This window comes from Oreochromis niloticus, linkage group LG11, assembly GCF_001858045.2.
Source record: "Oreochromis niloticus isolate F11D_XX linkage group LG11, O_niloticus_UMD_NMBU, whole genome shotgun sequence".
In the NCBI taxonomy this organism is placed as follows: Eukaryota; Metazoa; Chordata; class Actinopteri; order Cichliformes; family Cichlidae; genus Oreochromis; species Oreochromis niloticus.
In genome coordinates, this window is record NC_031976.2 from 37,478,134 (window position 1) to 37,504,934 (window position 26,801).

General features: G+C 44.1%; 1 protein-coding gene across 2 annotated transcripts in view; it reads right to left on the reverse strand.

Moving 5' to 3' along the window:
• Positions 1-26,801, reverse strand: part of LOC100708991 (collagen alpha-6(VI) chain) — a 74,412-nt gene that overhangs the window by 12,779 nt on the left and 34,832 nt on the right. For both annotated transcript variants that reach the window (XM_019364408.2, XM_019364409.2), the window contains exons 21-38: positions 17,935-17,988; positions 17,616-17,651; positions 17,469-17,531; positions 12,310-12,372; positions 11,955-12,017; positions 10,986-11,048; positions 10,839-10,889; positions 10,221-10,256; positions 10,042-10,104; positions 9,899-9,961; positions 9,233-9,268; positions 9,120-9,156; positions 8,948-8,959; positions 8,121-8,614; positions 7,342-7,438; positions 4,699-5,340; positions 4,541-4,625; positions 3,093-3,232 (exon numbers count right to left, since the gene is read on the reverse strand). In XM_019364408.2, coding sequence (XP_019219953.1) covers positions 3,093-3,232; positions 4,541-4,625; positions 4,699-5,340; positions 7,342-7,438; positions 8,121-8,614; positions 8,948-8,959; positions 9,120-9,156; positions 9,233-9,268; positions 9,899-9,961; positions 10,042-10,104; positions 10,221-10,256; positions 10,839-10,889; positions 10,986-11,048; positions 11,955-12,017; positions 12,310-12,372; positions 17,469-17,531; positions 17,616-17,651; positions 17,935-17,988 — 2,098 coding nt within the window. The remainder of the gene's footprint in view (positions 1-3,092; positions 3,233-4,540; positions 4,626-4,698; positions 5,341-7,341; positions 7,439-8,120; positions 8,615-8,947; positions 8,960-9,119; positions 9,157-9,232; positions 9,269-9,898; positions 9,962-10,041; positions 10,105-10,220; positions 10,257-10,838; positions 10,890-10,985; positions 11,049-11,954; positions 12,018-12,309; positions 12,373-17,468; positions 17,532-17,615; positions 17,652-17,934; positions 17,989-26,801) is intronic.

Sequence of the window (26,801 nt, forward strand, 5' to 3'; positions counted from 1 at the left end):
GCGTGGGGGCACAGTTCTGCAGCGCTATATACATATGGACAGTATTAACATAGGGAAAAAAAAATAAATAAGTATATATATATATATATATATATATATATATATATAAAATGTACAAATATACAGTCGGTTTTAAAAAAGTAATATGTAATAAATAGTGTTGTGTATAAACAGTTGGGTTATTGCACATAGAATTTGGTATTGGTAATGAACACATAAGTGTGTTCATTACATTGACATTCTGTTGTGCAAGAATTTTATTGTATAATTTGACTTTACATACTGCTGGGTGGTTTGTAAAGTTTACAATAACTAGTATTATCATTATGCTATATTTTCTAATATATATAATAATCTCAAAAGTAATACCTTGATGCAGAAAATAGTAATACTTTATTAAAATTTAAGACTAAAGTACAGTATTTGAATGTGTGCATTGTGTCTACTGTTTGTTAACTCACCATATTCATAAATGTCTTAATAATAAATTCCATATTCTATTACCACATTATTTGTGATCAATGGGTTTGCAGGGTTAGGGGTGTTGGGGGTCTTTAGGCCCACCCCTGCCACCAGTATATTTTTAAGCAAGTATTTCTAACTTTTCTTTGAATATTCAGTTTCCTACCATCTGCTCTTAAAGGGTAATTGCCAGGTAACCCGCCCTCCCCCTTCGCACACACATGCACGCAAACAAAACACACAGTATAATTCACACTCTAATTATAGTGAATAAATATTTATGCCATTTTACACCATCAAACTCAGATAGCTAAGGATGAAGAACCTTTTGTTCTTTAAAGAACCATTTGTAATAGCTGAAGAACCATCCACAAAATAAAAAGGTTCTTTGACGTATGATGATTCTTTAAAGAACCATGAAGACATCTGAAGAACCATTTAAGAACCATAATTTTCTGAGAGTGTGAAGCCTAGCCCCACCCTATCATGTGATTTCCTGAGGTCAAAAGGCCCAGGATGTGAGTGGGCGTTAAAGCCTCTGGGAAGGATCTCAAAACGGAATTATACCTGGCAGATAGCTGGTGTGGTAAGCCCCGCCCTCTGCCATGCGTTTATGAAGTGGCTGTTTGGTCTGTTTGGCCAGTTTGTGTCCGAGTGTGTTGCTGGGTCTGAAGTACACTGGGATGTCGTGCTTGAAGAAACACCGGCTACATAGAGGATGACAATGCTGTTGTTGCATTTGTCTTTCTGATCGTCCCTCTTTGGTGTCTGAGCTCCTTTCCTGAGCCTCTTCGCTGATTTGATGAAAGCCCAATTGGGATAACCGCATGTTTTAAGAGCTTTCTTTACATGTGTGGGTTCACCCAACACCTTGGTTGATTGTGACCACCACCTGTTTTCACACCCAGGCAAAGGATCAATAGGGGGTCCAAGACCCCCTTAGAGATGCTCCTAATAGGGCTTAAAAATCTGGGACTCTCTGCCAGTTGCTCTTACGGTGTGTTCACACCGAACGCGATAGGCGCGGGCGAAAACGCCCCAAACGCCCCTAATTTGACGCGTGCACATTCGCACCTCAACGCGTGTCCAACAGAAATCCATCGCATGTCAAAATTGCATCGTCTCACGCGCGTGAACCGGAAATGTGGGAGGGATGTGGGAGGAAGTTGTGCCAGACGGTATCTTTGCAAGATGGCAGCTGTCAAGCTAGAGCGTGAAGAGAGAGTCTCCCTTCTATATTTACTGTGGAGAGCAGAGCAGCGGCGTAAAGGACGTCCTCGCCGTACCTGGGTCCATCAGCTCCTCCAGAGGCGTGAGCAGTTTGGTGAGTTTCACCATTTGCTCCAAGAGCTGTGCTTGGATGACGGCCGATTCCAGCGGTACCACCGTGTTTCATTCGGCCAGTTTGAGGACCTGCTTTCCCGCGTCGGTCCCAGAATCGCCCGCCTAGACACCAACTACAGGCGCTCAATCCCACCTGCAGAGCGGTTGTCCATCTGCCTGAGGTTAGTAAAAGTGTTTAATACGGTAGTCCTTTATTGATACCTGTGCTAATATATGCTAAACTATCGTTTATACACTGCTAACATGGCTGTGGTATGCTATCAGTGAATGCCGTCGGTGTTTACTGAAAGCAAACTGTGTTACGGAGACGACTGTTTATAATATTTCTAGTGATACTCGAAAGGTCTCATCAAGTCTCGATTTAATTCGATTTATGCTGTTATCAGTGTTTGCAATGATAGCATGGGTTGCAAGGCCTGGGTCGTGTAGCAGCAAACAACTCCTCCAGAGAGGCTGTCCTGGTGAGGGAGAAGTTCATGGCCCACTTCTCGGCGGAGGGAGCTGTGTCTTGGCAACCAAAGGAGTAGCCTGTTTGAAATCCGAGTGACTTCCCCACAACGGCTCTTTTAAGAGCCACCCACAAACCTCTAAAGAGTGTTCCTGTCTTTTTAAATTTTTCTTAATAAATGGAGCTCTACTCCAAAATAAACTAACCTCTTTTTACTCTCAAATAACTTGTCTTCACTATGTTCCTATATACAGTGTGATCTGCCCCTTTGACCTAGGTCACAGCCACGTCACCAGGCTCCTGATTGGTTGTCGCGGCGCGATTTGACGCTAGAGTTCAGATTTTCCAACTCGAGCGGTAGAGGCGAAAAACGCGTATGCACAAAATGCAACACAAAAACTCACGCGCGTGGTTTTTTTCGCGCGTCAAACGCGCCCCACGCGCTGCACTGACGCGCGTTTCAGGCGTTTTGGCGACGCAAATCTGCCTCCGAATTTTCGCCGGATGCGCTATCGCGTGTCATCGCGCTCTTTCCATTGACTTTACATGTAAACCTGACGCTCTGGCCGCCTTTATCGCGTTCGGTGTGAACACACCGTTAGAACTGAAGAAGCTTCTCAGACGAAACGTCTTCAAGAAACTTAAAGATGTGCAGAAGCTTTTCTTTCCAAAATGTATTTGGATGTTACTGAGCACTAATTAGCATCTCTGATAAACAACATACCATGTGTGTTTATGTGTGTGTGTGTCTGTGTGTGTGTGTGTGTGTGTGTGTGTGTGTGTGTGTGTGTTTGTGTGTGTGTGTCTGTGTGTGTGTGTGCACATGTAAGTGCACTACCTGTGAGGCCAGCTCCTGAAAGTGAACTTTTGTTCAGAGTGTTGATGACGCTCAGGTTTCTTGCCATGATTCCTTTCTGCTCCTGAAACCAGTTTCTCGGCTGATCAGAAATCTCCAGCTCCCAGTCTGCTGAGCCCTGGCTGGACATAGAGCAGTGGCACTCGCTGAACCATCACAATAGTTTTCTGACTAACACATTTCAGTAGTCACATTCATGTTTAATTATTGTTTCTCCATAACTGTTGTTTGCCAACATTTTCATCAAACAGCAGTTATGGAGCAGATATATTATGTCAATGCCTTATAAGCTGGTAATATATCAATTTACTTACTATTTAATTCGCTTTTATTTATATAGAACCAAATGACAACAATAGTTGCTTTAATGTGCTTTATATTTTAAGGCATAGATTGTACAATACTACAGAGAAAACCCCAACAATCAGACAACCACATATGAGCAAGAACTTGGCAACAGTGGGAGGGAAAACTCCCTTTTAACAGGAAGAAACCTCCAGCAGAACCAGGCTCAGGGAGGGGCGGGGCCATAAAAAACAAATTGGAGTCTATTAGATAGATATGATACAAACCACTGCAGTGCAGTACCTGTAATACCTACAGTATGTTCTAATCGCTCTAATAGGATATTATGGTCGACAGTATCGAACGCAGCACTGAGGTCTAGCAGGACAAGCACAGAGATGAGTCCACTGTCAGAGGCCATAAGAAGATCATTTGTAACCTTCACTAAAGCTGTTTCTGTGCTGTGATGAGCTCTGAAACCTGACTGAAACTCTTCAAATAAGCCATTCCTCTGCAGATGATCTGTTAGCTGTTTGACAACTACTCTTTCAAGGATTTTTGATATGAAAGGAAGGTTGGAGATTGGCCTATAATTAGCTAAGACAGCTGGGTCTAGAGATGCTTTTTAAGTAAAGGTTTAACTACAGCCAGCTTGAAGGCCTGTGGTACATAGCTGATTATTAGAGATAGGTTGATCATATTTAAGATTGAAGCATTAATTAATGGCAGGACTTCTTTGAGCAGTTTTGTAGGAATGGGGTCTAAAAGACACGTTGATGGTTTGGAGGAAGTAATTATTGAAGTTAACTCAGAAAGATCAATTGGAGAAAAAGAGTCTAACTTAACACCGATGGTACTAAAAGTAGCTGTAGATAATATTACATCTGTGGGATGATTATTGGTAATTTTTTCTCTAGTGATTAAAATTTTATTTGTGAAGAAGTTCATGAAGTAATAAAGAGAAACTTATTCCTGTTAATTGGTGCCGAACAGTAAGAGATGACATTGTCTCCAGCTTATGGGTTATCTGCTTTAAGGTGTGAGTCAAGTATTTTTAAGATGTGTTGATGATGACAAAGCTGTGTGAGTCAGTGGAAGCTGTTCCCTCTGAGGCTCAGTGTGAGTCTGTAGGAAGTGTGTGTTACCTGTTTGTGTCCAGAGTGTCGTCTGGCTCCGACAGCTGGCTGCAGGTCAGTTTAAATGGGGGTGGAGGATAAGCGTTGAGTCCCTCTGAAATAAACCCAAACAGCCCGTCAGCATGTGTCTGGTTAGTGACGATAAGGAGATCTGAGCGCGCTCTTACTGTTGAGGGCGGAGAGGAAGACTCGGATGAAGCGTTGGGCGTAGCCCTGCTCGTCGGCCTTCAGCCTGTTGAATCTGATCAGGTGCTGCTGTGTCGGCACGCTGGCCAGCTCCTCCACCTCCCTGCGTTTATAACGATCACCCACCGCCACCACAAACAGCGCCACCCCCTCACACTTGGCCTTCTGGGAGATGTAGCGCAGCTTGGCCTGGTCCCTGTAGGCCGTCTTGGTGCCCACCACAGTCAGGACGGCCCTCTTGCTGCGCGGCTGGCCGGCCTTCAGCAGCACCTCCCTCAGGGTGTAGTCCAGCATCTGTCCCAGTGCCAAAGAGCCGCCCTGCTGCTGCATGTTCTGCATCATGTACGTCTTCATGTCTTCAGCATTCTGGTAGGTCTGCAGGCCGAACTCCACCTTGTTGATCTGTTGGACCAGAGCTACTCGGGCCTGACGGCCGGCTCGGCGGGGCTGTGGACTCACGGCCAGCTGCTCCACCACAGAGCTCAGCAGCTGCTGGGCACCGGTGTATTCATCGGCCTGGATCTCCCTGGAGCTGTCCAGCACCATGACCAGGTCCATATCCACCTGCTGAGGTGCCACTGGTTCCTGGATGAAGGCGCACTCCTCTGCACGCCTGCAGGGGTCTGCAGAGACAACAGCAGCCACTGAAAAAACATTTACTCATACTTTTGTCCAGACATGCTGCTACTTGTTCGAGAAGAAAGAAAGAAAGAAGGCGAGTGAGTGATTAAGCCTTGGAAGTTTAAATGGAAGTTTAAGTTAACGTTTCCCTGCCTTTTATTCTCTTGATCAGTTATTATGTGTTTAATAATGGCTAACAGTAGCTAAGTTGATACATTTGATACATTAGGAAGCTTTACAGAACATTTTTTGCCTTAAAACATATTAAAAGTACATATTTACCCTGTATCATTAAGCCTCAAAGCTGAGGTCTGTTACATCTCATGTTCTTTAAAGTGTTGATATTCCTCACTGTGGATGGAACCTTATCATCTACAGTTACTGCTTCTCGTGTATATATAGTCTGACAAAAAAAATGTTAATTTCATTGTTAAAAGTGATTTAAATGTTCTCTCATTCAATAACAAAACTGAAACAAAAAAAGTTTAATATTGTGTAACTGTTTTCTATGCCAGGCAGTCTCGGCTTGTGATTGGCCGTATGCTAAAATGAAGTCCCACCCCTGCCTGAATGGATTCTAATCAGGGCTGAAGATTCATCTCCCACAAACTGATGGGTCATTAATAACTGACATATGAAATGATCTTGCTGGCTGCATATAATTGTATCGGTAAGTTTGAGAACTCTGTACGAGACAATCACCTGCTGAAATACCGTATTTTTTGCACTATAAGGCGCACTTAAAATCCTTTGATTTTCTCAAAAATCGACAGTGCGCCTCATGTATGAATTCTGGTTGTGCTTACTGACCTTGAAGATATCTTATGTGGTACATGGCACTCAAAAATCTGTCAAAAATGTTTTAGTACGACTTTGGTAAGCTACGAAGCCGCACCGCTTGATGGATATTACGTAGTCAGGAGTCTCACGGAGTAATCTGGGTCCTAAACTCCGTCAGTTTCAGGTCCCAAAGTCAAACGAACACTGTGGCATCACTGAGAGATAAAAACTGTCTAAATTCTTTCATCTTTAATAAAATGATCAGCGTTGCTGCTTTACCAGGTGTAACAATTAAGTTTAACATCCAGGCATCCATGAAAACAGAATTTATGAAATTTAACGGAGTTAGAAGTTAGCAGGAAGTTAGCGCGCTAGTTTCCAACTAAGCATGATATAGCATGTTCTGACTGAGAGATTTCTGAAACATTCAAACGTACAGCTCTGCTATCACTTCCAACATAAATGAAGACAGAAAACTAAACAGCAGTGACGTTTGTAGGGTTACTGAAGTTGGGCTAGCTGGTATATAATGATGTGCTATGTGATTGCTAGCTACACAGCTATGTTAGCATAACACAAACATAGTGAAGCTGGAGGATGAACTCTAACTTTTTTCCACTCGATAAAAGTTAACATGAGGGTTCCCGATGGTTAGGGACAAATGCGATCGCATGGCAGGATGCTATAAACGGACCAAACTTCAGTCAGGAGAACAGCTGAGATAATCCATCCACAATACGAGGTTGGTCATTAATATACTGCAACAACATGGGAATAGAGCAGCTGTGAGAGAATTCAACATTAATGAATCAATGGTACAGAAGTGGAGGAAGGAAGAAGAATGAGTTGAGTAAAGTTTGACTTATCTGACTGTTTTGTTTCACTTAATGCACCTTATGGTCCGAAAAACATGGTAATGATGATTAGTGAAAAGGCATCATTTCAGAGTTTACTGTCTGTTTTCAGAAAGCACAATTTGTAAAGTAAAATCTGAGCAGAGGACTGGAAAGCAACTTCTGCTGTGATTCAGACAGCAGAGCCGATAATGGCATCAATAAAATCTATGTAGCTGTACGTCCTGAGAACAGTTAGATGTGGTGATTTCCATTTTTAAGAGGACTGTAAAGTCAAGCTTCTTTATATTCACTTTGATCCCACACAGCGCAACAAACTCAAACTAAAAAAGTGTGGAACATAGATCAGGTATGAGCATCAGTAGTTACCATAACAGATGGCACAGTTCTTGACCCTCCTCAGGTCAGCAGCCGGCTCCTGTGGCCTCCTCAGCACCGTGAAGATGGAGTTTCCTGTGTCGTCAGCCTGTGAGGAAACAGCAGCTACCGTTACCGACTGCTTAACTCATTCATGACAAACAGAATTTCTTCAGCGGCTGAGGGAAGACAACAAGCAGCTTAAAGAAAATGATATTTTTATTGAAATTTCCCTCTTCAGCCTTTAAAGTCCATCTGTCTTGTATGTGCTTTATAACTGACAGCCATGAGAGAAGCTTTCAGGCACCACAGCTGTTTCTTCCTGTTGTACACAAACTTCTGGCTACACACTGCAAATGTAACTGGAACCGCACAGGGAGACTAAGTGCACAATGAGCTGGAACGACTTCATGTGTTTGCAGGCCAAACAGGCTGTGAGAAAGGCCCTCACGTCATCTGCTGAGGAGAAGGTTCCAGACATACTGGCTCAAGCGAGAGCAAAGAGTTTAAAAAGTGGACGATGACCATTAATGAAAGATTTATAGAAAGGGTAGGGCCACATATGATTTAGGGCGGGTCTAACTTGTGATTAAGAAGTTCCTGGCCAAGGTGTGTGTAGCATCCCTCACTTTCTCACTCAGATCCACTCCAGTGAGGGCCAGACATTCTTCACTTTTTATCACTAAAACGTGGTTTAAGATGCTTCTTTGCTGCAGCTGCACTGCTTCTTTCTCTTTCTAAATCTCAAATGAAACACTTGAGTTTATCAGCTGCTGTTAAGCCAAACTCACCTCCATCGCCTGATTAATCGCGGGAACGTTCCTCGGGGAGATGATTGCTGGGACAATGTTAAGAGCCCGGTACTCCATAATGGCAGCAAGAATGGCATCGATGTCCTGGGACGCCCCATTGGTGAAAAAGACGGCCACCTTCCTCACCATGAAGCCAGCTCGCACTCGTTTGAAGATGTTCTGACCCACAAAGCGCATGGCGGCGCCCAGCTGGCGTTTGTTGGACGTCTTCTCTAGGGCGATGTTCTTCACAGCTTCTATCAGCGGACTCTTGCGATGGTGGTCCTGGAAGCGGATCAGGTACTTGGTGTAGGCACTGTATCCAACCACAGCCACACGAGCGCCTTGTGGACAGTTGTTCTCAGCGATGCTCAAGTCCTCCAGCAGGTGGAGGAGGGCGGAGCGCTGCCTCTCGAAGGCCGTCGGAGTCACGTCGTCAGACATGTCCAAGCCGAACACCAGCTCAGTGGGGTAGACCGGACACTGTGACTCACCTGGAGGAGGTAACGTGAGGAAAAGCTGAAGTGAAACGACCGAGGTGTTTCAGACGGAGGAGACACGTTCAGGCTGATTAACAGATACTCAAAGACGACTAGTTACCTAGTTAGTGTTAAACTAATGACTTCTGTTTGCTTGACTTTCATAGTTACTCAGTAAAATCCTACAAGCAGTTGGAGACATTCGTCCAAATCAACAGTGTTTCAGATAAAAAGGTTCAATTATGTCACTCTTGTCCCGTTGATCTCACTCAGTCGGCATCTGTAGACAAAGTCTTTGTGCTGTACTCACCATGTTTGTTCTGGCTCACTAAGAGGAGACATACGTACCGTGTGAACAAGCTGTGTGAAGGAGAAACATATTCACTTATCACAGCGCTCATACTCTGCAGTTTGTTTTCACAAACTTTTTTTTTAGTTTCCATCCTCTACATAAAAACATAACTCATAAATAAAAAGCTGATCATTTTTTTGCAAACGTGTTTAACTCAATGACACTTACCACAGTAGTCTCTGATTTTGTTGATCAGTTGGCATTCCTGAGATGACAGAAAATGTTTTTTGTAACAACATATGTTATTTTCGGCAGGTGAAGTGATTTAAAGGTGGACTTACAGACAGGCTTCTGTTCCCAGGAGGACCTTTTGGGCCCTGGATGGAGGAAAATCAGAGATTATTGTAACTATATTTGGGTGGGCCAGCTAATCAAATTTGACTTTTATCTCTGGCTTCCACACGGCAAGACCCGCTTCCTTTACATGGTGCCAGTTTCACTTTGATGCCTGTTCCCCCTCCCACATATAAAAAGCTCTGACAACTGAAGAGCATGCAGCGTTACTAGAAAACGCTGCATCACTTTCCTGTGGCTGGAATATTATCTGTTCCTATGGACAGTGGTCCCAGCATTTTGTAATGCTGTGTCATTACCAGCTTTCTGAACTGAATTCGTCCTAGATCAGTAATCAGGACGTGCTCTAGCGGCGTCCTCCTCTTCTTTTTCTTTCAGCTGCTTTCTTTTGGGGTCACACAACCATCTGCCTCCAACTCACGATACCATCCTCCTCTGTCACAGCAGCCCTCTGCCTGTTCTCGTCAAATACATCCATGAACCTTCTATGAGGTCTTCCTCATGAGCTCCATCTTTTAATATATCCTCTGTCTAATTTAGTTTAAAAACTAAATTACCATTTTCTTACTGGAAGAAGCTAACAATTTATAATCAAAGAACTATTACAGACCTGAGAGTAAAAGTAGGCGGGTGAAGATAAAGTTTAAACTTACTTTGTGTCCTGGATATCCGTCATCTCCAGGCTCACCTGGTTCTCCTGGCCTGCCCGAGTTCCCCTGTATTGGTCACACATAAATCACAGATGAAGTAAAAAGCCAAAGTCTCAGTGACATGACAACAAAGACACATTTCTTACCCCACGACCCCTGTTCCCCTTGGATCCTGGATATCCTTTTGGTCCCTTCGCACCTTCGTCGCCCTGAAGACAAAATGCCATGTCTCAATCACCGCGGAGTCCAACATACTTCTAAATTACTTTGGCTGAACCACATGGTAGCATTACAGTTTCAGTGGTTGGAAAATTGAAGAACGCACCGGTATACCAGGGTAACCAGGAAAACCAGCATCTCCCTATACAGAGAAAGTAAGAAGCAATGATTTCACGATTAAGACAGCAAAGACGACTTTCTAAAATGTTCAGCCACATGTGTAAATTTGTTCATACTTGGACAGTTTTACCCACATCATCCAGCTGAACAGCACCAAAGACATCTCCATGCCTATGCAGATGATATTAAGCTGTATTTTTCTGCTAAGCCCCAAAATCTCAACAGACTCGCAGACCTCAATCAATGCACCACTGCCAGTAAAAAATGGATGAACGTTCCTTTTCGTCAATCCTGGTAAAACCGAGGTTCTCCAGGTTCTTATAAAACTTGGGAGGGAACATAAATTACAGATTCTGACAGCACAGAGTTGGGGTGAGGGTCACCAGTGACACAAACCCCAGTGTATCCCGAGCTTCAGATGTCGCTCACGCTTCCAGTGAGCAGACAGAAACATCAGGACATCTTCTCCTCTATCAAACGAATAACTGAAACTAAAATCGTGTGGCGTTCTTCTTACTGCTTTTCATTGTTGATGAAAACAGATTTTTTCAGAAATGAGAATCCATTCGTTTTTTGTTTGATGATGTTAAAGGTTCAGCTCTACCTTGGAACCTTTCGGTCCTTCAGGTCCAAACCCGTCACGACCATCCAGACCCTGAACACAGAGAAAGTCAGAGTCTTGCATGAGATAAATGCATTGAATTATAGATATACAGATATACACAAACTCAGCTCATGTTTGGGATCCTACCGGCATTCCTCTGGGTCCCGGTGGTCCCGGCCCACCCTTCACACCTGGTTCTCCTGGTTGGCCCTTAAATAACAACCATGGACATTTCTCCATCAGAATTTACACCCCCATCCAACAAAACCCTGCCGAAATATCTTTCCATTTATAAAAAAAAAAAAAATTATGTACATTATTTACAGGCTAAATCCAGTTTGATTCTTATTTTAAACGTTTACATGTAAACTGCTGCTGTGCTTTATGGCCAAATGCCACGATCCTGGGCCATTTGACCCAGCGTTTTGAGTTTTTATACATTTTGATGTTTATGGTTTATGTTTAAGTTCATCTAGTTATCTAAGTTCATTTCTATTATACCGGGGTTGCTGTTACACTTTATTGTTTATTACAGTCCCCTTGTGTCTTCACCCCGTGTGTTTAGGTCTCCCTCGCCCTTCACGTGTTTCATGTTTGCGTGTCTATGTTGTCAAGCTCGTGTTGCCATGTCTCCGTCTCATTGTTTCCTGTTTTATTTTGAAGAGGTCTGGTGTCCCCTGTTCATTGTGTTCATTGTAATCAGCTGTTTCCCCATGTGTTTCCACTTCATCACCTGCTGTGTGTATTTAGTGTGTGTGTTTCCACTCATTCCTCGTCCAATCGTCTGCTTTGTTTCCACGCTTCTAGGTTTATGGATTCATGTCAGGTCTTCAGGTTTCTAGGTCCTTGTTCTTGTTCTAGTGTTTTTATATTTAGCTCACCCAGTTTAGGTTATTGTTAGTTTCTCCTTTGCCTTTTGTTTTTGTACTGTTTACCAGCAGTTCGCTTTCAGTTAATATTAAGTCTGTTTCCACACCTTGTTTCATCTAAAATCCCACTGGGGCCATAAGGCTTGTAGTTGGATAAGGGTTGGATTTTGACTTCTAGCCACGTGCTACATGGGTATTTTGGTTAAAAGCTTTCCTGAATGCAAAGAAAGGAAGTGATGTCACCCACCTTCTGCCCATTAGGGCCACGACTTCCAGGTAGCCCTGGTTCTCCAACAGATCCATGTTCACCCTGTGGGAGGAGCAGAGCTGCCACTGTTCACTCTATTCACATCATGCAAACACTGAACACTCTTTATGTTGCAGCCACTGGAAATACTAAAGCCTTTAAATGTCTAAGACCTTTAAAGCAACATGGAAAAGAATAAGAAAATAAAAACGTAAAAAAAAGCAATGTTAGTATTTTTCCTCATGCAAAACTCCCTTTAATCAGACACATACTTAATTAGAAAAACACAATCAGTAAATCATAATTGAACTTGTTGGTCAGTGATGCATGAGTACAGCCTAGTTGAGGAACTCACCTGATTTCCTGGAAAACCAGGTGTTCCTTTGGGTCCAGGTTCCCCTTTCTCCCCAGCAGGGCCCTGCAGGGTCAACACAGTTTGATAACTGGTGATTATTTACACCTCTGCCAATCAATGATGACTGATGATCCACTGATGGATAGTCTGCATGGCTATAGACTATTAGTCATCTGTAGTGTACGTTGATAATAATATTTATGGCACTACACTTTACTTGTATTGCTTCTAAAACAAAAAGTGTTGGAAAAAAATAATAAAATTAGTAAATTTTAAAAAGAAAAGAACAAGAAAAAACAAGGGCACTAGGACGCCCATCCTGGAAAACATTCCATCAAAAAATAATTACAGAAATATGACAAACAAAGCAAATCAGTGCAATCTGGTCATGCAGCGTGTGTGGTTGTCTGCATGCGCCTGCCAGAATCCTTTCTACAGTCAAACTTCATGACATCATGCATGATGTCATATAATTATGTATCGACTTCCTAGTATGGATGCCGGGAGTCTATGTATATATAACAGGATACTGGAGTCAATTCTCTATCATCTCACACTTCTGTTTAATCAGTTTTCTGTTTCACGTTTATTCAGCTGTGTGAAAACCCCAGAGGAACCCTCCCGAGGGATTAATAAAGTTTTATTTAATCTAATCTAATAACTTTAATCTCAGCCAAACCGATTTACTCAGGAACAAATAAAACACTGAAAAAAGCCAAACAAAAACATTTTTAAGTTATCTAAGAGACTTATATATCATGTTTAACCTGAGTAGCCAAAGACCGTGAGAGGTTGAAAACAATGTACCGGGAGTTCGCTGTTATCGCCACGGCTAGCTATCGAGGGTAACAGACGTCTCCGAAAATGTCGGAGCACTTTTGCAAATATGTGATGTTTTGAGAAACCGAGCAGATATTTGAAGTTTACACAGCTACATTCTCGCCTGAAAATATGTTAAAAGTTTATTTTGTGACCCAGAAAGATTAATAAGAGTAATTTTAAAACTTAGTAGCGGCCGCCATTGTTGGAAACTGGAATTGGCTGGACCGCGCTATGAATTCTGGGATAGGCTGGGCCACGAAGGATACTGACCCATCCTTCAAATTCGGGGAAATGAAGGACGCATTTGTCGGCCGCGTTTGGAGCAGCCTTTGAATTGGGACAGCCTTCATCGCCTGGCTGTGACGTAATCGGTCTACAAATGCGGCCTCTGAAGGATGCGGCCTCTGAAGGATGCGGCCTCTGAAGGATGCGGCCTCTGAAGGATGCGACCGAGGTTTTGGGACACAGCTTATGGAAAGACCAGACGTTTTTCAGTCACCAGGGCCTGAGGCTAAGTAATTCACCTGGAATAATTTTGTGTGTCCCTGACCAAATGGCGTGGAACACCTGCCTTAAGAATTTGGTTGGTGTCATTTGAGCGCTGTGTGGCAGGCAGAGGGAGGAGCCAACGCAGGACTCAAAACTCAAAAGAATTAACTTAAGCAGGCAAAACACCAAATGCAAAAAAACGTAACTCAGACGTGAAACTAGACAACTGAGAAAGTGAGGAACAAGCAACTAAGAGCAAGGAAAAGTGGGGACACTCGCAGCAATATGGGACGATGCAACAATGGGCAAAGGAAAATGGTGGAAACACACGGTGAATGGGGGAGAGATCCAACATAATGAGGTGGGAGGAAAGAAAACAGATGAATAAAGCCCAGAGACAGAACTTGTACGAGAGACGTGACAGACTAAACAGGGAGGGAACAAACTAAACCAACAAGAAGTACAAATGATTTCACTTGGAAGAACGAGGAAACTAAACAATAGCAAACGAGAACATAGGAAACATAGAAACACTGTGTTAGCGTGACAGTAGGACACTTCAGCATCATTCACACATCGTCACACCACAGCTGCTCTCGTCTTAAAGAGCAAAGGATTTCATATGTTCTTTTGAGAAAATAGTCTAAGGAGCTGTGAAAGAAAGCGACTGGAGTTCTTTAAGTTTCTTGAAGACGTTTCACCTTTGTCCCTTCTACAGCTTTAAAACTGTTCTTTTGGAACCGAAGAGCTTCTGGGATGAGAGGTGAAACCTTCCTTAGACGACCCTCAACTGGATGACTGAGAAGCTACACAGAGAGTGTACGAGACTCGGGTAACTGTGACCCACACATGTCTACACAGTGGAAATACTCCTGTTTTTAAAGGGTCTTGTGGAATTGCAGAGTTTAAGAAATATTAAAGTGTTTGTGTTGATCTTACATTTATGTTTTTCTTTTCTGACCTGTCAGACGTTTTACATTGTTTACCCATTGGATCCAATTGATTGTAACTAAAACAAGAAGCTGGTTGGACAGCACTTGTACCAGGATCTGAATCTCTGATCTGAGCCGTGTGGGTTCAGGATAACAGCTTTGGTGTTCTGAGATACAAACAGAAGTTACAACATGAAGTGATTTAAACATATTTGGTAAAATCTAAAATAGGATGTAATTCTACCAGGACTGCAATAATGGCTCTTATGTAATTTGCCATCACTAATAGCAGGAAATGTGGTGTGGATAAGTGTGGTCATGTCTTGGGGAAGTACGATCTGAAGCTAGGCATGGATGTGCAGACTATGAATATCACAGTCTGTCTATGTGAACACTGCCCATGAGGCTGTTATACAACATGTGTTCACAAATATACTCCACTAAATGAGAAACAGCTCTTGTTAAGTGACTAACTGATAACAAGCAGAGCTGCAACTGCATCCTATCTGGCTTTGTGGTTGACAGAGAAAAAACAAATGTGGAGAACAGATGATTCCTCTTTTCGTAAATAGTTCCACCGAATTTCTCTGGAAGTCTGTCCATGGGCCAAATCCAGCGCAAATCTGCCAAATCCAACTGAGTGAAAGCCAATGTGTAACCGGAGTGATGTACACACACAGACTAAACTGGCACCACTGATCATTACTCGAGTCCTGTGGGGATTTCTGCCTATTGAACTAAAACAAAACTTCTAAGGAATAATGTGTATAGTTGCTGTTAATGATCCTCCAGGAATTTCATGCTGAATTCAACCAGATGCAGCCTGTTGGAGAACATTTACAGTTTACTGCCTAAACTGTAAACTCTGTTACCTTGGCTCTTGTGAAGGGGAGAAATATTTTACTGCTATTATTTGTTGCTATTTTTATAATCATCATTACCATTTCATGTTAATAGGGATGTTGCATTCAGATGCACTCAGATGTTCAAATATATTGGTATTATATTAGCCTTTATTACAGGTCCAAGAAGAACCACTTTAAACGGTTGAGTTGAATCTATAATTTAAATGTTTTTAATGCTTTTATGATCTCAGTGTAGAGGGCAGAGACAGGAAAATACACTCTGTGCCAAAATGAGACAGGAAACGCGTCTGCAGAGCATGTTTTTGCAGAAGTGAAACTCAAGCCAGAGTTTAAGTGCAAGCCAAAGAGCAGGGTGTTATTATGCATGTATCGTTGAGACACACACACGCTTAGTTAGAGGGATCACTGATAGGGGAAAGTTCAAATTGCTTTGCTTGGGGTTACTTTTAGACTATATTAGGAGGAGCAAACATATTGGCAGATCTGAGAAGGAAAACCTGTGTTATGAAAATGATTTTAATCTTTTATACATGATTGCATTTGAGCTTATTAAAGAGCTGTGGCTCCTGGTCACGTGAAGGTCAGAAGTGTAACGGGTGAGATGTGAGAGCATTTAAGGGCGAGACATATACATACAGACACAAATAGTGAGAGGTCATGACACGTACGCAGTACACAGCATGCACGCGCCCTCGCACGTGCACGCACACACACATACACACCATGGTAGATCTATTTTGGTAGGGCAGAAGTGAAGATGTGTGCCGACGTACTTAGAGGAAGTGCACCAGATGAGCGACAGCGAAGACGAGCTGAGGGGAAGCACCTGGCGTTGACCCGAAGAAGATGTTCTGTTTTAGACTATGCTAAAGTTCATGGAACATTTTGTGGTTTGGATTGACGTAAGCTGTACTATTGTCTGTTTTGCAAAAGAGGGGGCTTTGTTGTCCTACTCCTATAAAACCTTGTCTAATGATTGTAAGTTCAGTTCGACGCTGAAATCTGCACAGCGGTCGGACTCACACATGTGTTTATTAAAATACTGTCTAATTGCACACCGGACCGGATCTGTGGTTATTTATGGATTCTTCTCTCAACATTGAACCTCAACACTCTGAATCACGGCTCTTGAACAGTTGAGACTTCAATATTCGAAACAGCTTATTAGTTCTAAAACATCGAGGGGTCTTACAAGGCAGTGGAGATCCCTTTACAGGCCCTGCAGCTTGGAAACAATGCATACTGCTTACACACAGTTGTGGTCAGATGTTCATCACGGGCATGAACGTCAGGGTCATTTTGAGCTTTTCTTTGAACGTTTTCGATTGTGGAATGATTGTAGAGCGTGGCTAAATGTCTCAAAGTTGTTCACAGATGCTTTTGGTAGCTGTCGATAAGCTTCTGGCATAATTCTGGCTGCATATTTGATCACTCTTTTTATCAGAACTGGTAAAGTTCATTTAAATTTCAAACCAAATATACTTGCGGGGGTTGTAATGAAAACTGCTGAGGTAATATAGCAGAGAGTGTGTTGCTCACACAGATGTTTCCATGGATTTTTTTTTATTTGAAGTATTGGAGAGTTTCCTCTTATATAGACAGAAAAAAGGGCGAGCTTCCTCCATGACCTACACAAACTATGAGTTCCCGTGGCCTTGCATCCATTACAGCAACAAATTTCCCACATGTGGGACTAATAAAGGTTTATCTTATCTTAACATTGCCTTCTAGCACATGTGAGGAGAGGAAATCTGGAGGATGTACTATAAACTGACAAAAGGTGAGAGAATGACATGGAGGTCTGAGTATTAACCAGAGGACTTGGTCCAGAGGGTGTTCCCAGTCTGAATGATCGTCAGCGTTCCCACAACATTCAGAGAGTAAGAGCAGAGATGTGACAGGAAGGCTGAGTGCGGGGAGGAGAGGTTAAACTACGGCAGAGGCAGATGCGTCTTTTCTGAGTTAAATGTACGCGGTCTCACAATTAAGGTCATCCTTCTGTGCGTCCAATCACACAAAGCATACCGTCACGACAGAACTGAACTCTCACCTGTGGCCCAGCAGCACCTGGGATACCGGAAGGTCCTCGGTTTCCTTTCTCGCCAGGTGACCCCTGCAAACAGAGTCAGGTATCTGTGTACAGTCACAGATACACTGTGTAATTCTGGCTTTGATGTTGCTTCATATCTTCTCCTACCTTCTCACCACTGGGACCTCTTCTTCCGTTACGACCCTGCACAAGAAAAAAACTGTTGTTTACTGTCAGTGATAATGTCTGCTGGGATTGTGGAAGCACTTAGCTTTTGTCAGTGCTTCAAATGAGCATTTATTTCTTTAAATGCTGAGATTCTTCTCGGTCACCATCATCATCCTGAACTCTTTCTGCAGCACAGACCAGCCCACCTTCTTATCTGAGTCTCTGTATGAGGATCACTTCTCTTCTCATTGCACACCTCATGAAAACAGCTTTTCTTAGAAACAGGAGAACGTTTTATCTGAGAACTCAGAAATCTCACCGGGTTTCCATCGAGTCCACCGTCACCCCCGTACCCGTCTGAACCAGGATCACCCTGTGGATTAGAAAACATTCTGATAACTTCATCCATCCACCCACCCATCTATCCATCTGTCATCCATCCATCCATCTGTCAACCACCCACCCATCTATCCATCTGTCATCCATCCATCCATCTGTCATCCACCCACCCATCTATCCATCTGTCATCCATCCATCCATCATCCATCTGTCAACCATCCATCATCCATCTGTCATCCATCCACCCATCCATCCATCTGTCATCCATCATCCATCATCCATCTGTCATCCATCATCCATCTGTCAACCATCCATCATCCATCTATCATCCATCCACCCATCCATCCATCTGTCATCCATCCACCCATCCATCCATCTGTCATCCATCATGCATCTGTTAACCATCCATCATCCATCTGTCATCCATCCACCCATCCATCCATCCGTCATCCATCATCCATCTGTCAACCATCCACCATCCATCTGTCATCCATCCACCCATCATCCATCTGTCAACCATCCATCCATCCATCCATCCATCCATCCATCCATCCATCCATCCATCTATCCATTCATCATCCATCTGTCATCCATCTATCCATCCATCCATCTGTCAACCATCCATCCATCTGTCATCCATCTGTCATCCATCCATCCATCCATCATCCATCTGTCATCCATCATCCATCTGTCAACCATCCATCCATCTGTCATCCATCTGTCATCCATCCATCCATCATCCATCTGTCATCCATCCATCCATCCATCCATCTGTCATCCATCTATCCGTCCGTCCATCCACCCATCTGTTCTTCCATCGTCCATCCATGCATCCATCTGTCCTTCCCTCATCCATCCATCCATCCATGTGTGACACACTGTAATGTGTGGTCACATTATGTGATTTAATTTTGGTATATTGTATAAGCTTTTAGGTGTAGTTTTGTTAAGGAGGGGCCTTAATTTTGTGATTTTTGTTGGAGACCCAACATGTGGTGTGATCCCTAGTTACGCCACAAGGGGGCACTTCCGCCCTAGTGAGATGGTTTAGTGTGACGCTACTGCTCGTCTTCAGATCTGGCAGAAGCGAGAGAGGAAACACACTACCTGTCGTCCATCTCATGATTTATCTGTTCTTTTCAGGTTAGTAAGTAATAAGGCCACACAGGTGGTCCACATAATTTACCTGACAAATAAGGGTAAAACCCAACCAGCAGTTTGTTTTGCTGAAGATCTGTATTTGTTTGTTTTGCTCATTGAAATGTGTTACGATCAAGAGTAGGAGCTAGCTTAGCTACTGCAGGCTGGAGTATACGTCGGCTTTGTTGTTTTCTAAACTTAAGGCACCCTCTTGTAACAAAAGTACACCACGGCTCCTGTATATTTGAGTTAATGTGTTCACAGAGACAGTTTGATGTGTTGTCACTGTTATTGTCTAAAGTTAGTGTAATAACCTGTAATAATTCTGATCGCTCTGCAATGTTGATGTGGAGATTTCCACTATACAGATATACCATTAGTACATGGTACAGTACTGGAATGTTTGCTTTATCAAACTATGTGTGGGGAAAAGAGTGTGATTTATAGCTCTTAGTAACAAACAACAGAGATGACTGTTTAGATTTTTGTTTATACTATTTTAGTTTATTCTGATTTTGGGCTTTGGGAATGTGAGACAGAGATGTTAGGAAGTTTTTGCAACCTGTTGTGAACATATGAATGTGTTTAAATAAAGATCTGGCAGAAGCGAGAGAGGAAACACACTACCTGTCGTCCATCTCATGATTTATCTGTTCTTTTCAGAATCAGACATAATCTGTCGGCCGCCCTCTTGCTTGGGGCGTGTTACAGATTCTTGGGGGCTCGTCCGGGATTGGCTCTCCACATTGCCATGAGTTAATCCCACAACCTACAACACCTCGTACTGGTGAATCTGACAGCGTTATGCCGGCTGCCCCGAAGTGAGCTGTCAGTGTGAGACAAGCTGAGACCAAGTGAGGAAGAGGGCTGGACCCAAAAGCAACCTATTACGAGAGACTGGGGAAGACGTCGTCATGGCAGACCAGGAGAGGAAAAGCCTGGTATGGGACATCAGGAAAAGCCTACTGTCGCTGTCATCCAACGAACTTTTCCAGATTGCTTCTACAGTCGGCCCTGTTCCAGGCAAAGATGCTGCAGAGCTTTCCAGTGGAGACGCCGAGGGATGTTTCGAGTACATCCACGCCTTTATGTACAGTAAGAACTTGCTAGATGCTGAGGATAGGGGCATGGGAGAACTACTAGCTCTAAAGGATGTTGTCGATGAGGTTGTTCGGTTTCAAAGTAGTGTAATCCCACCTACTGGGTCAGCCCAACCAGCTAACACTGATGTACTATTTTCTGATGTAACAAATGTAACCACTCCTGTAACAGCAAATGCCAAGCTAATCACTGAGACAACTAATGAACTCAGCTGTGACGTTTCACCAGAGAATGTCCAAAAGATGCTGTTAGACTATGAGGATTTGAGCCGAAAGCTTGGTAGGCTGATGCACGTTCCCACACCACAAGCCACAGCACAACCTACACTCTCAGTCCCACCTCACTCTGAGGCACAGATGGACATTTCCAGACACAGAGGACCCGAACAAGTAGTGTCATTGAAGGATCTGTCCTACATTCATCGCCGTGAATTCAAAGTTCAAGGAGGCCAAATTGGAGATCACTCATCTGATATCAGCTTTAACAGTGTTTGCAGACAGATAGAGGAGGGGATAAAGGACAATTTCACTGAGTCTGAGATCGTGAGAGGTGTGCTAAGGATAATAAAGCCAGGGGATTTCAAGGACATGCTGGTCAATAAAGAAGACATGACTGTGGCTGAGCTCAAGGGATTCCTCCAGTCGCACTTAGGTGAGAGGAATAGCACAGAACTATTTCAAGAACTAATGTGTGCCAAACAAAATGAGCATGAAACCCCTCAGCAGTTCCTCTACCGTGTTATTGGACTGAAGCAAAGAATATTGTTTGGGTCAAAGCAGCCAGGGACTGATATCAGGTATAGTCCAGACACAGTACAAGATGTCTTCCTACACACAGTGTATCAGGGAATAGGACACAAGTACAATGATATTCGCAGGGAGCTGAAACCTTTACTTTCAGACAACACAGTTACAGATGAGACAATCCTAAAGCATGTCATGAGGGTAACAAGTGATGAGAGTGAACGACAAAGGCATTTGGGGTCAACACAACGTTCAAAACAAGCTGCTGCACATAGTCTACAGGTTGAGGGAGAACAGGTTAAGCAGGCAAACACAAAGAAAGAGATGACAGAGCATAGAGCTAAATCAGATGAAGTACAGAAGCTCGCAGAGAAAATAGATGTGCTCACCAAATTAGTAGACACGCTAGCAGAGAAAGTGGAGAGAAGCCAGTCATACAGCTGTCTACCCCCAAGCCACAAGCAACCAGAAGAGGAAGCCGGTATGGTTGTCCAAAGTGTGTGCAGGAGGGGTTACAAGATTGTAAACACTGCTTCTCTTGTGGCGAGCAGGGACACAGAGCTGTGGGCTGCCTAAAAAACCCTAAGCAGCAGGGAAACGTGAACCGGTTGCTGTGGGGGGACAAACAGTAACCGGAGTTCTTCCCAAGTCCCAATTCACAGACAGAGGAGCTGAAACAGACACCACCCACAATGTGACGGGGAACAGTAGGTTCAAAACAACTATTGAAACAGCTGCTGTGAACAAAAAGCATAGCCGTGAGAGAACTGCTGCTGACCCCCCAAAAGACATGACGCCTACCAATGAACCTGTTGCCAAATTAATAGGTAGGAAGGCTTTGACTAAGTGTATTCTCAATGGCCTCGCAGTCAATGCTCTCTTGGACACTGGGGCCCAAGTCAGCATAATAGACCGCCATTGGAAAGACAAGTACTTACCTGATCTTGACATTCGTCCTCTGACTGAGCTAATTGAGCTCATGGAGGATAAAAAGACACTGGAAGTGTATGCAGTCAATGGAGGACTAATCCCCTTTGACGGCTGGGTGATCATAACCCTGAACTTACCAGGAAATGAGGACCCAGATTTATCAGTCAGTGTACCCTTCCTGGTGAGTTCGTTGCCCTTAGAAATGCCACTTTTGGGATTCAATGTGGTTGAAGTAGTGATTCAGGGAAAACCAGATAGTTTAGCTTCCACTTTAAGTCGCCTCCTAGGTGGGGCAATGTCCATCCCTGATGACACAGCAAAGACCATTGTCCATTTTGTGCAGACAAAAAAACCTGTTTCTCCTCAGGGGCGCCTGAGAACAGGTCCGAAAGACAAAGTCATCCCAGCTGGTAGCATAACCTGGGTAAAATGTAGAGTACCACCACAGTTTGACCCTGGCAACCCTCTAGTGCTGTTCGAACCTGAGGAAAATTGCCCACAGTTACAACAGCTAGATGTGGGTGAGGGCCTCTTAGAAGTTCAGATGGGCAGAACTCCACATGTGAATTTGCCTTTAGGGAACCAGACAAAACATGACATTATCCTACCTCGAAAAGCTTTGATTGGCAGTATCCAGCCTATCAAAAGAATTGTTGAGACTGACTCACTCCCAAACAGAGACGTAGAGATTCAGAATCCTACCACTGCACCACCTACTCCAAGTTGTTCCACTCTATTGTGGCACCCACCGGTTGACGTACATCACCTCACAGAGGAGCAGCAGGGAGTTGTAAGGAAAATGCTGTTTGAGGAGTCAGCTGCCTTTGCAAAGGATGCTAATGATATAGGCTGTATTACAAGTCTAGAGCTATCACTAAATCTTAAAGATGACATCCCTGTGCAAAAAGCCTACAGCTCAGTTCCAAAGCCATTGTTCAGTGAAGTAAAGGAGTACATCCAGGACCTTTTAGCAAAGGGCTGGATAATCAAATCAAAATCTCCTTATGCTGCCCCTGTTGTATGTGTCCGCAAAAAGGATGGCACATTACGCCTGTGCATCGACTATCGGTTACTGAACCAGAAAACCATTTCTGATAGGCACCCGCTGCCCCGTATCCAAGATCTGATCGATACGCTGGGGGGCCATTGCTGGTTCAGTATTCTTGACCAAGGAAAGGCGTACCACCAGGGATTTATGGCAGAGGGCTCAAGGCATCTCACAGCCTTTGTGACTCCCTGGGGGTTGTATGAGTGGGTCAGAATACCCTTTGGCCTCTCCAATGCGCCTGCAGCCTTTCAGAGGAGTATGGAGGAGATGCTGGATGCATTTAGGGATGAATGTTGCATTCCCTACCTAGATGACATCCTCTGCTATGCCAAAAGCTTTGAGGAGCATGTTGAGGGCGTCCGCAAAGTTTTGAAAGCACTTCAGCACCACGGTGTGAAGCTAAGGCCTGAAAAGTGTGAGCTTTTTCGCAGACAAGTAAGATATTTGGGTCGCCTTGTATCAGCAGAGGGTGTGCAAATTGACCCAAAGGATCTAGAGGCGGTGCAGTCACTCAGGGCCAAAACACCGCAGACTGTTGGTGATGTGAGGCGGCTCCTGGGCTTCCTCAGCTATTACCGTAGCTATATTCAGGACTTCTCACGTATCGCAAAGCCTGTGTACGAGCTTCTCCAAGCCAAGTCTGATATGTTGCGAGCACCATCTCACCAGAGGAAACCCAAAGGCAGTCAGCTGTATTCCAATACTCCTGTGGTGTGGACTGGTGAACACCAGGGGGCACTGGAGCGACTCATTGACATGCTCACCCACCCTCCAGTCCTGGCCTACCCAGACTTCCACTTGCCTTTCTTGCTACACACAGATGCCTCAGAGCAAGGCCTTGGCGCTGTACTCTATCAGCAGCAAGATGGTAAGCTAAGGGTTATTGGGTATGGCTCCAGAATGCTGTCTCCAGCCGAGAAAAACTATTGCCTGCACAGTGGGAAATTAGAATTTCTGGCGCTTAAATGGGCGGTGTGTGAAAAGTTTAGAGACTACCTCTATTATGCCCCACACTTCACCATCTATACTGACAACAACCCTCTGACTTACGTAATGAGCACTGCTAAGCTTAATGCTGTTGGGCATCGCTGGGTTGGGGAGTTGTCAGATTTCCGGTTTGAGATAAAATACAGACCAGGAAAGGTAAATATAGATGCTGACACGTTGTCCCGCATGCCCCTTGACATTGAGAAGTACGTGACAGCATGTACTGAGGGGCTCTCTCATGAAGTTGTGCAAACCACATGGGGTGGGGCCAAAGCAGCCCAGGAACAGGATGTAGCTTGGGTCGCCATCCTGGCTCTTACTGCTAACACGAACCAAGACCCCCCAACTTCACTTCCAACCATAAGCAGTGAGGAGTTGGTGAAGGCTCAAAGGGAAGACCCAGCTGTGGGAGAAATCATTCGGCTAAAAGAGACAAACGCCGTAATGACCAACGAGATACGACAAACAGTAGGTAAAGCTGCAAGGAGACTGCTTCATGAATGGAGCAAACTGTGCCTTGACAATGGACTTTTGTATCGACGTACTACTGAAAGGCAGCAACTTGTCCTCCCAGCAGTTTACAAGGCCAAAGTACTAAAATACCTCCATGACGACATGGGACACATTGGTACTGACCGAGTACTGGCCCTAGCTAGAGAGAGATTCTACTGGCCATTTATGAAACAGGAAGTTGAAAACTATGTCACAAAGAAATGTCCCTGCATAAAACAAAAAAAACCGGTTGGACATGTCCGTGCCCCAATGGGTACAATCACTTCAAACTCACCTTTGGATCTTGTATGCATAGATTACCTGCACCTAGAGCCTAGCCGAGGTGGATACGAATATATCCTGGTCGTAGTAGATCATTTTACAAGGTTTGCTCAAGCATACCCAACCAAAAATAAGTCAGGCAAGACAGCAGCTGAGTGCATCTTTGGTGATTTCATCCAGCGTTTTGGATATCCTGGCAGGTTGCATCACGATCAGGGTCGTGAGTTTGAAAACGAGCTTTTTAGGACTTTAAGAGAGAAAGCTGGGATTGGACACTCAAGGACCACACCGTATCACCCCCAATGTAATCCTGCCGAGAGATTTAATCGGACTCTCTTGCAGATGCTCAGGACACTCGGTGACAAAGAAAAGCAATGCTGGAAAGATCACCTTCAGCAAACCGTGCACGCTTACAATTGTACGCGGCATGAGTCAACAGGGTATTCCCCTTACTTTCTTTTGTATGGGCATCACCCCCGTCTCCCAATAGACTTGTTGTTTGGCCTGGTTGGGGAGAAAAAAACTGTGTCTCACAAACATTATGCCGAGAAGTGGGCAGAAAAGATGACTGAGGCGTACAAGATAGCCAGTGACAATAGTAAACTGTCCAGCGCACGGGGCAAATCCTACTATGACAAAAAACTCAGGGGTGTCGTCTTGCATCCTGGGGACAGGGTCCTCGTTAGAAATCTTGGTGAAAGAGGTGGGCCTGGAAAACTCAAGTCATACTGGGAAAAGAGCATCTACGTAGTCAAAGCCCAAGTAGCCAACAACCCCGTGTATGTAGTCTACCGAGAAGCAGGAGATAAGGATAAGACTAGAGTGCTTCACCGTAACTTGTTACTACTTGTGAATGACTTGCCAGTTGAGACTCCACAGCACATTCCTGAACCTACACCAAAGAGACAAACAAAATCAAACAACCTGCCAGGGGACAGAGGCAGGAGAAGGCAACAGACTGAAACAAGTGACTCAGACTCTGAAGAGGGTAATGGAAAATTCTGGTTGAGGCTCCCTGTAAAAGAAAGAGAGCCCATCAAAGGAAAGACTTACCATAGGATACCTACTGCAGAACAGCCCGACCCAGCCTCCGTTGAGGAACACAGTCATGCGAAGCTACCTGTCAGGGAAGAAAGCTATATTGGCCGGCCAGTCAGCCAAGATCAAGTCAGTCTAGGAGACAACCTTCCAGAGGTGCTTTCACTACATGACCCAGTCCCATCAGAAAGCGCAGATGATGAACTGTCAATTCCAAATGAGGACGAACTGTCTGCACGCACCCCTCCACTATGTTCCACTAGCGACATGAGAAGGTCGACTAGGGAGAGGAAACCAAGGCAGATGCTGACATACCAAACACTGGGTGAACCATCGTACCAGCCTCATCCTACAGTTGCAACGCTCTCCTCACCCTACATGCCACCATGGACAGTTCCTTATCATATCCCAACATCCACAGGCTTTACACCTCACCTTCCATATGCTTACACACCTTACATACACACACCTTTGCTATATTGAATAAGTGTATGTGTCAATGTTTTTGAGAAAAATTGAGGTTTGAATGCCAGGAGCCATTCTTACTTTGTCAGGGAGCGTGTGACACACTGTAATGTGTGGTCACATTATGTGATTTAATTTTGGTATATTGTATAAGCTTTTAGGTGTAGTTTTGTTAAGGAGGGGCCTTAATTTTGTGATTTTTGTTGGAGACCCAACATGTGGTGTGATCCCTAGTTACGCCACAAGGGGGCACTTCCGCCCTAGTGAGATGGTTTAGTGTGACGCTACTGCTCGTCTTCAGATCTGGCAGAAGCGAGAGAGGAAACACACTACCTGTCGTCCATCTCATGATTTATCTGTTCTTTTCAGGTTAGTAAGTAATAAGGCCACACAGGTGGTCCACATAATTTACCTGACAAATAAGGGTAAAACCCAACCAGCAGTTTGTTTTGCTGAAGATCTGTATTTGTTTGTTTTGCTCATTGAAATGTGTTACGATCAAGAGTAGGAGCTAGCTTAGCTACTGCAGGCTGGAGTATACGTCGGCTTTGTTGTTTTCTAAACTTAAGGCACCCTCTTGTAACAAAAGTACACCACGGCTCCTGTATATTTGAGTTAATG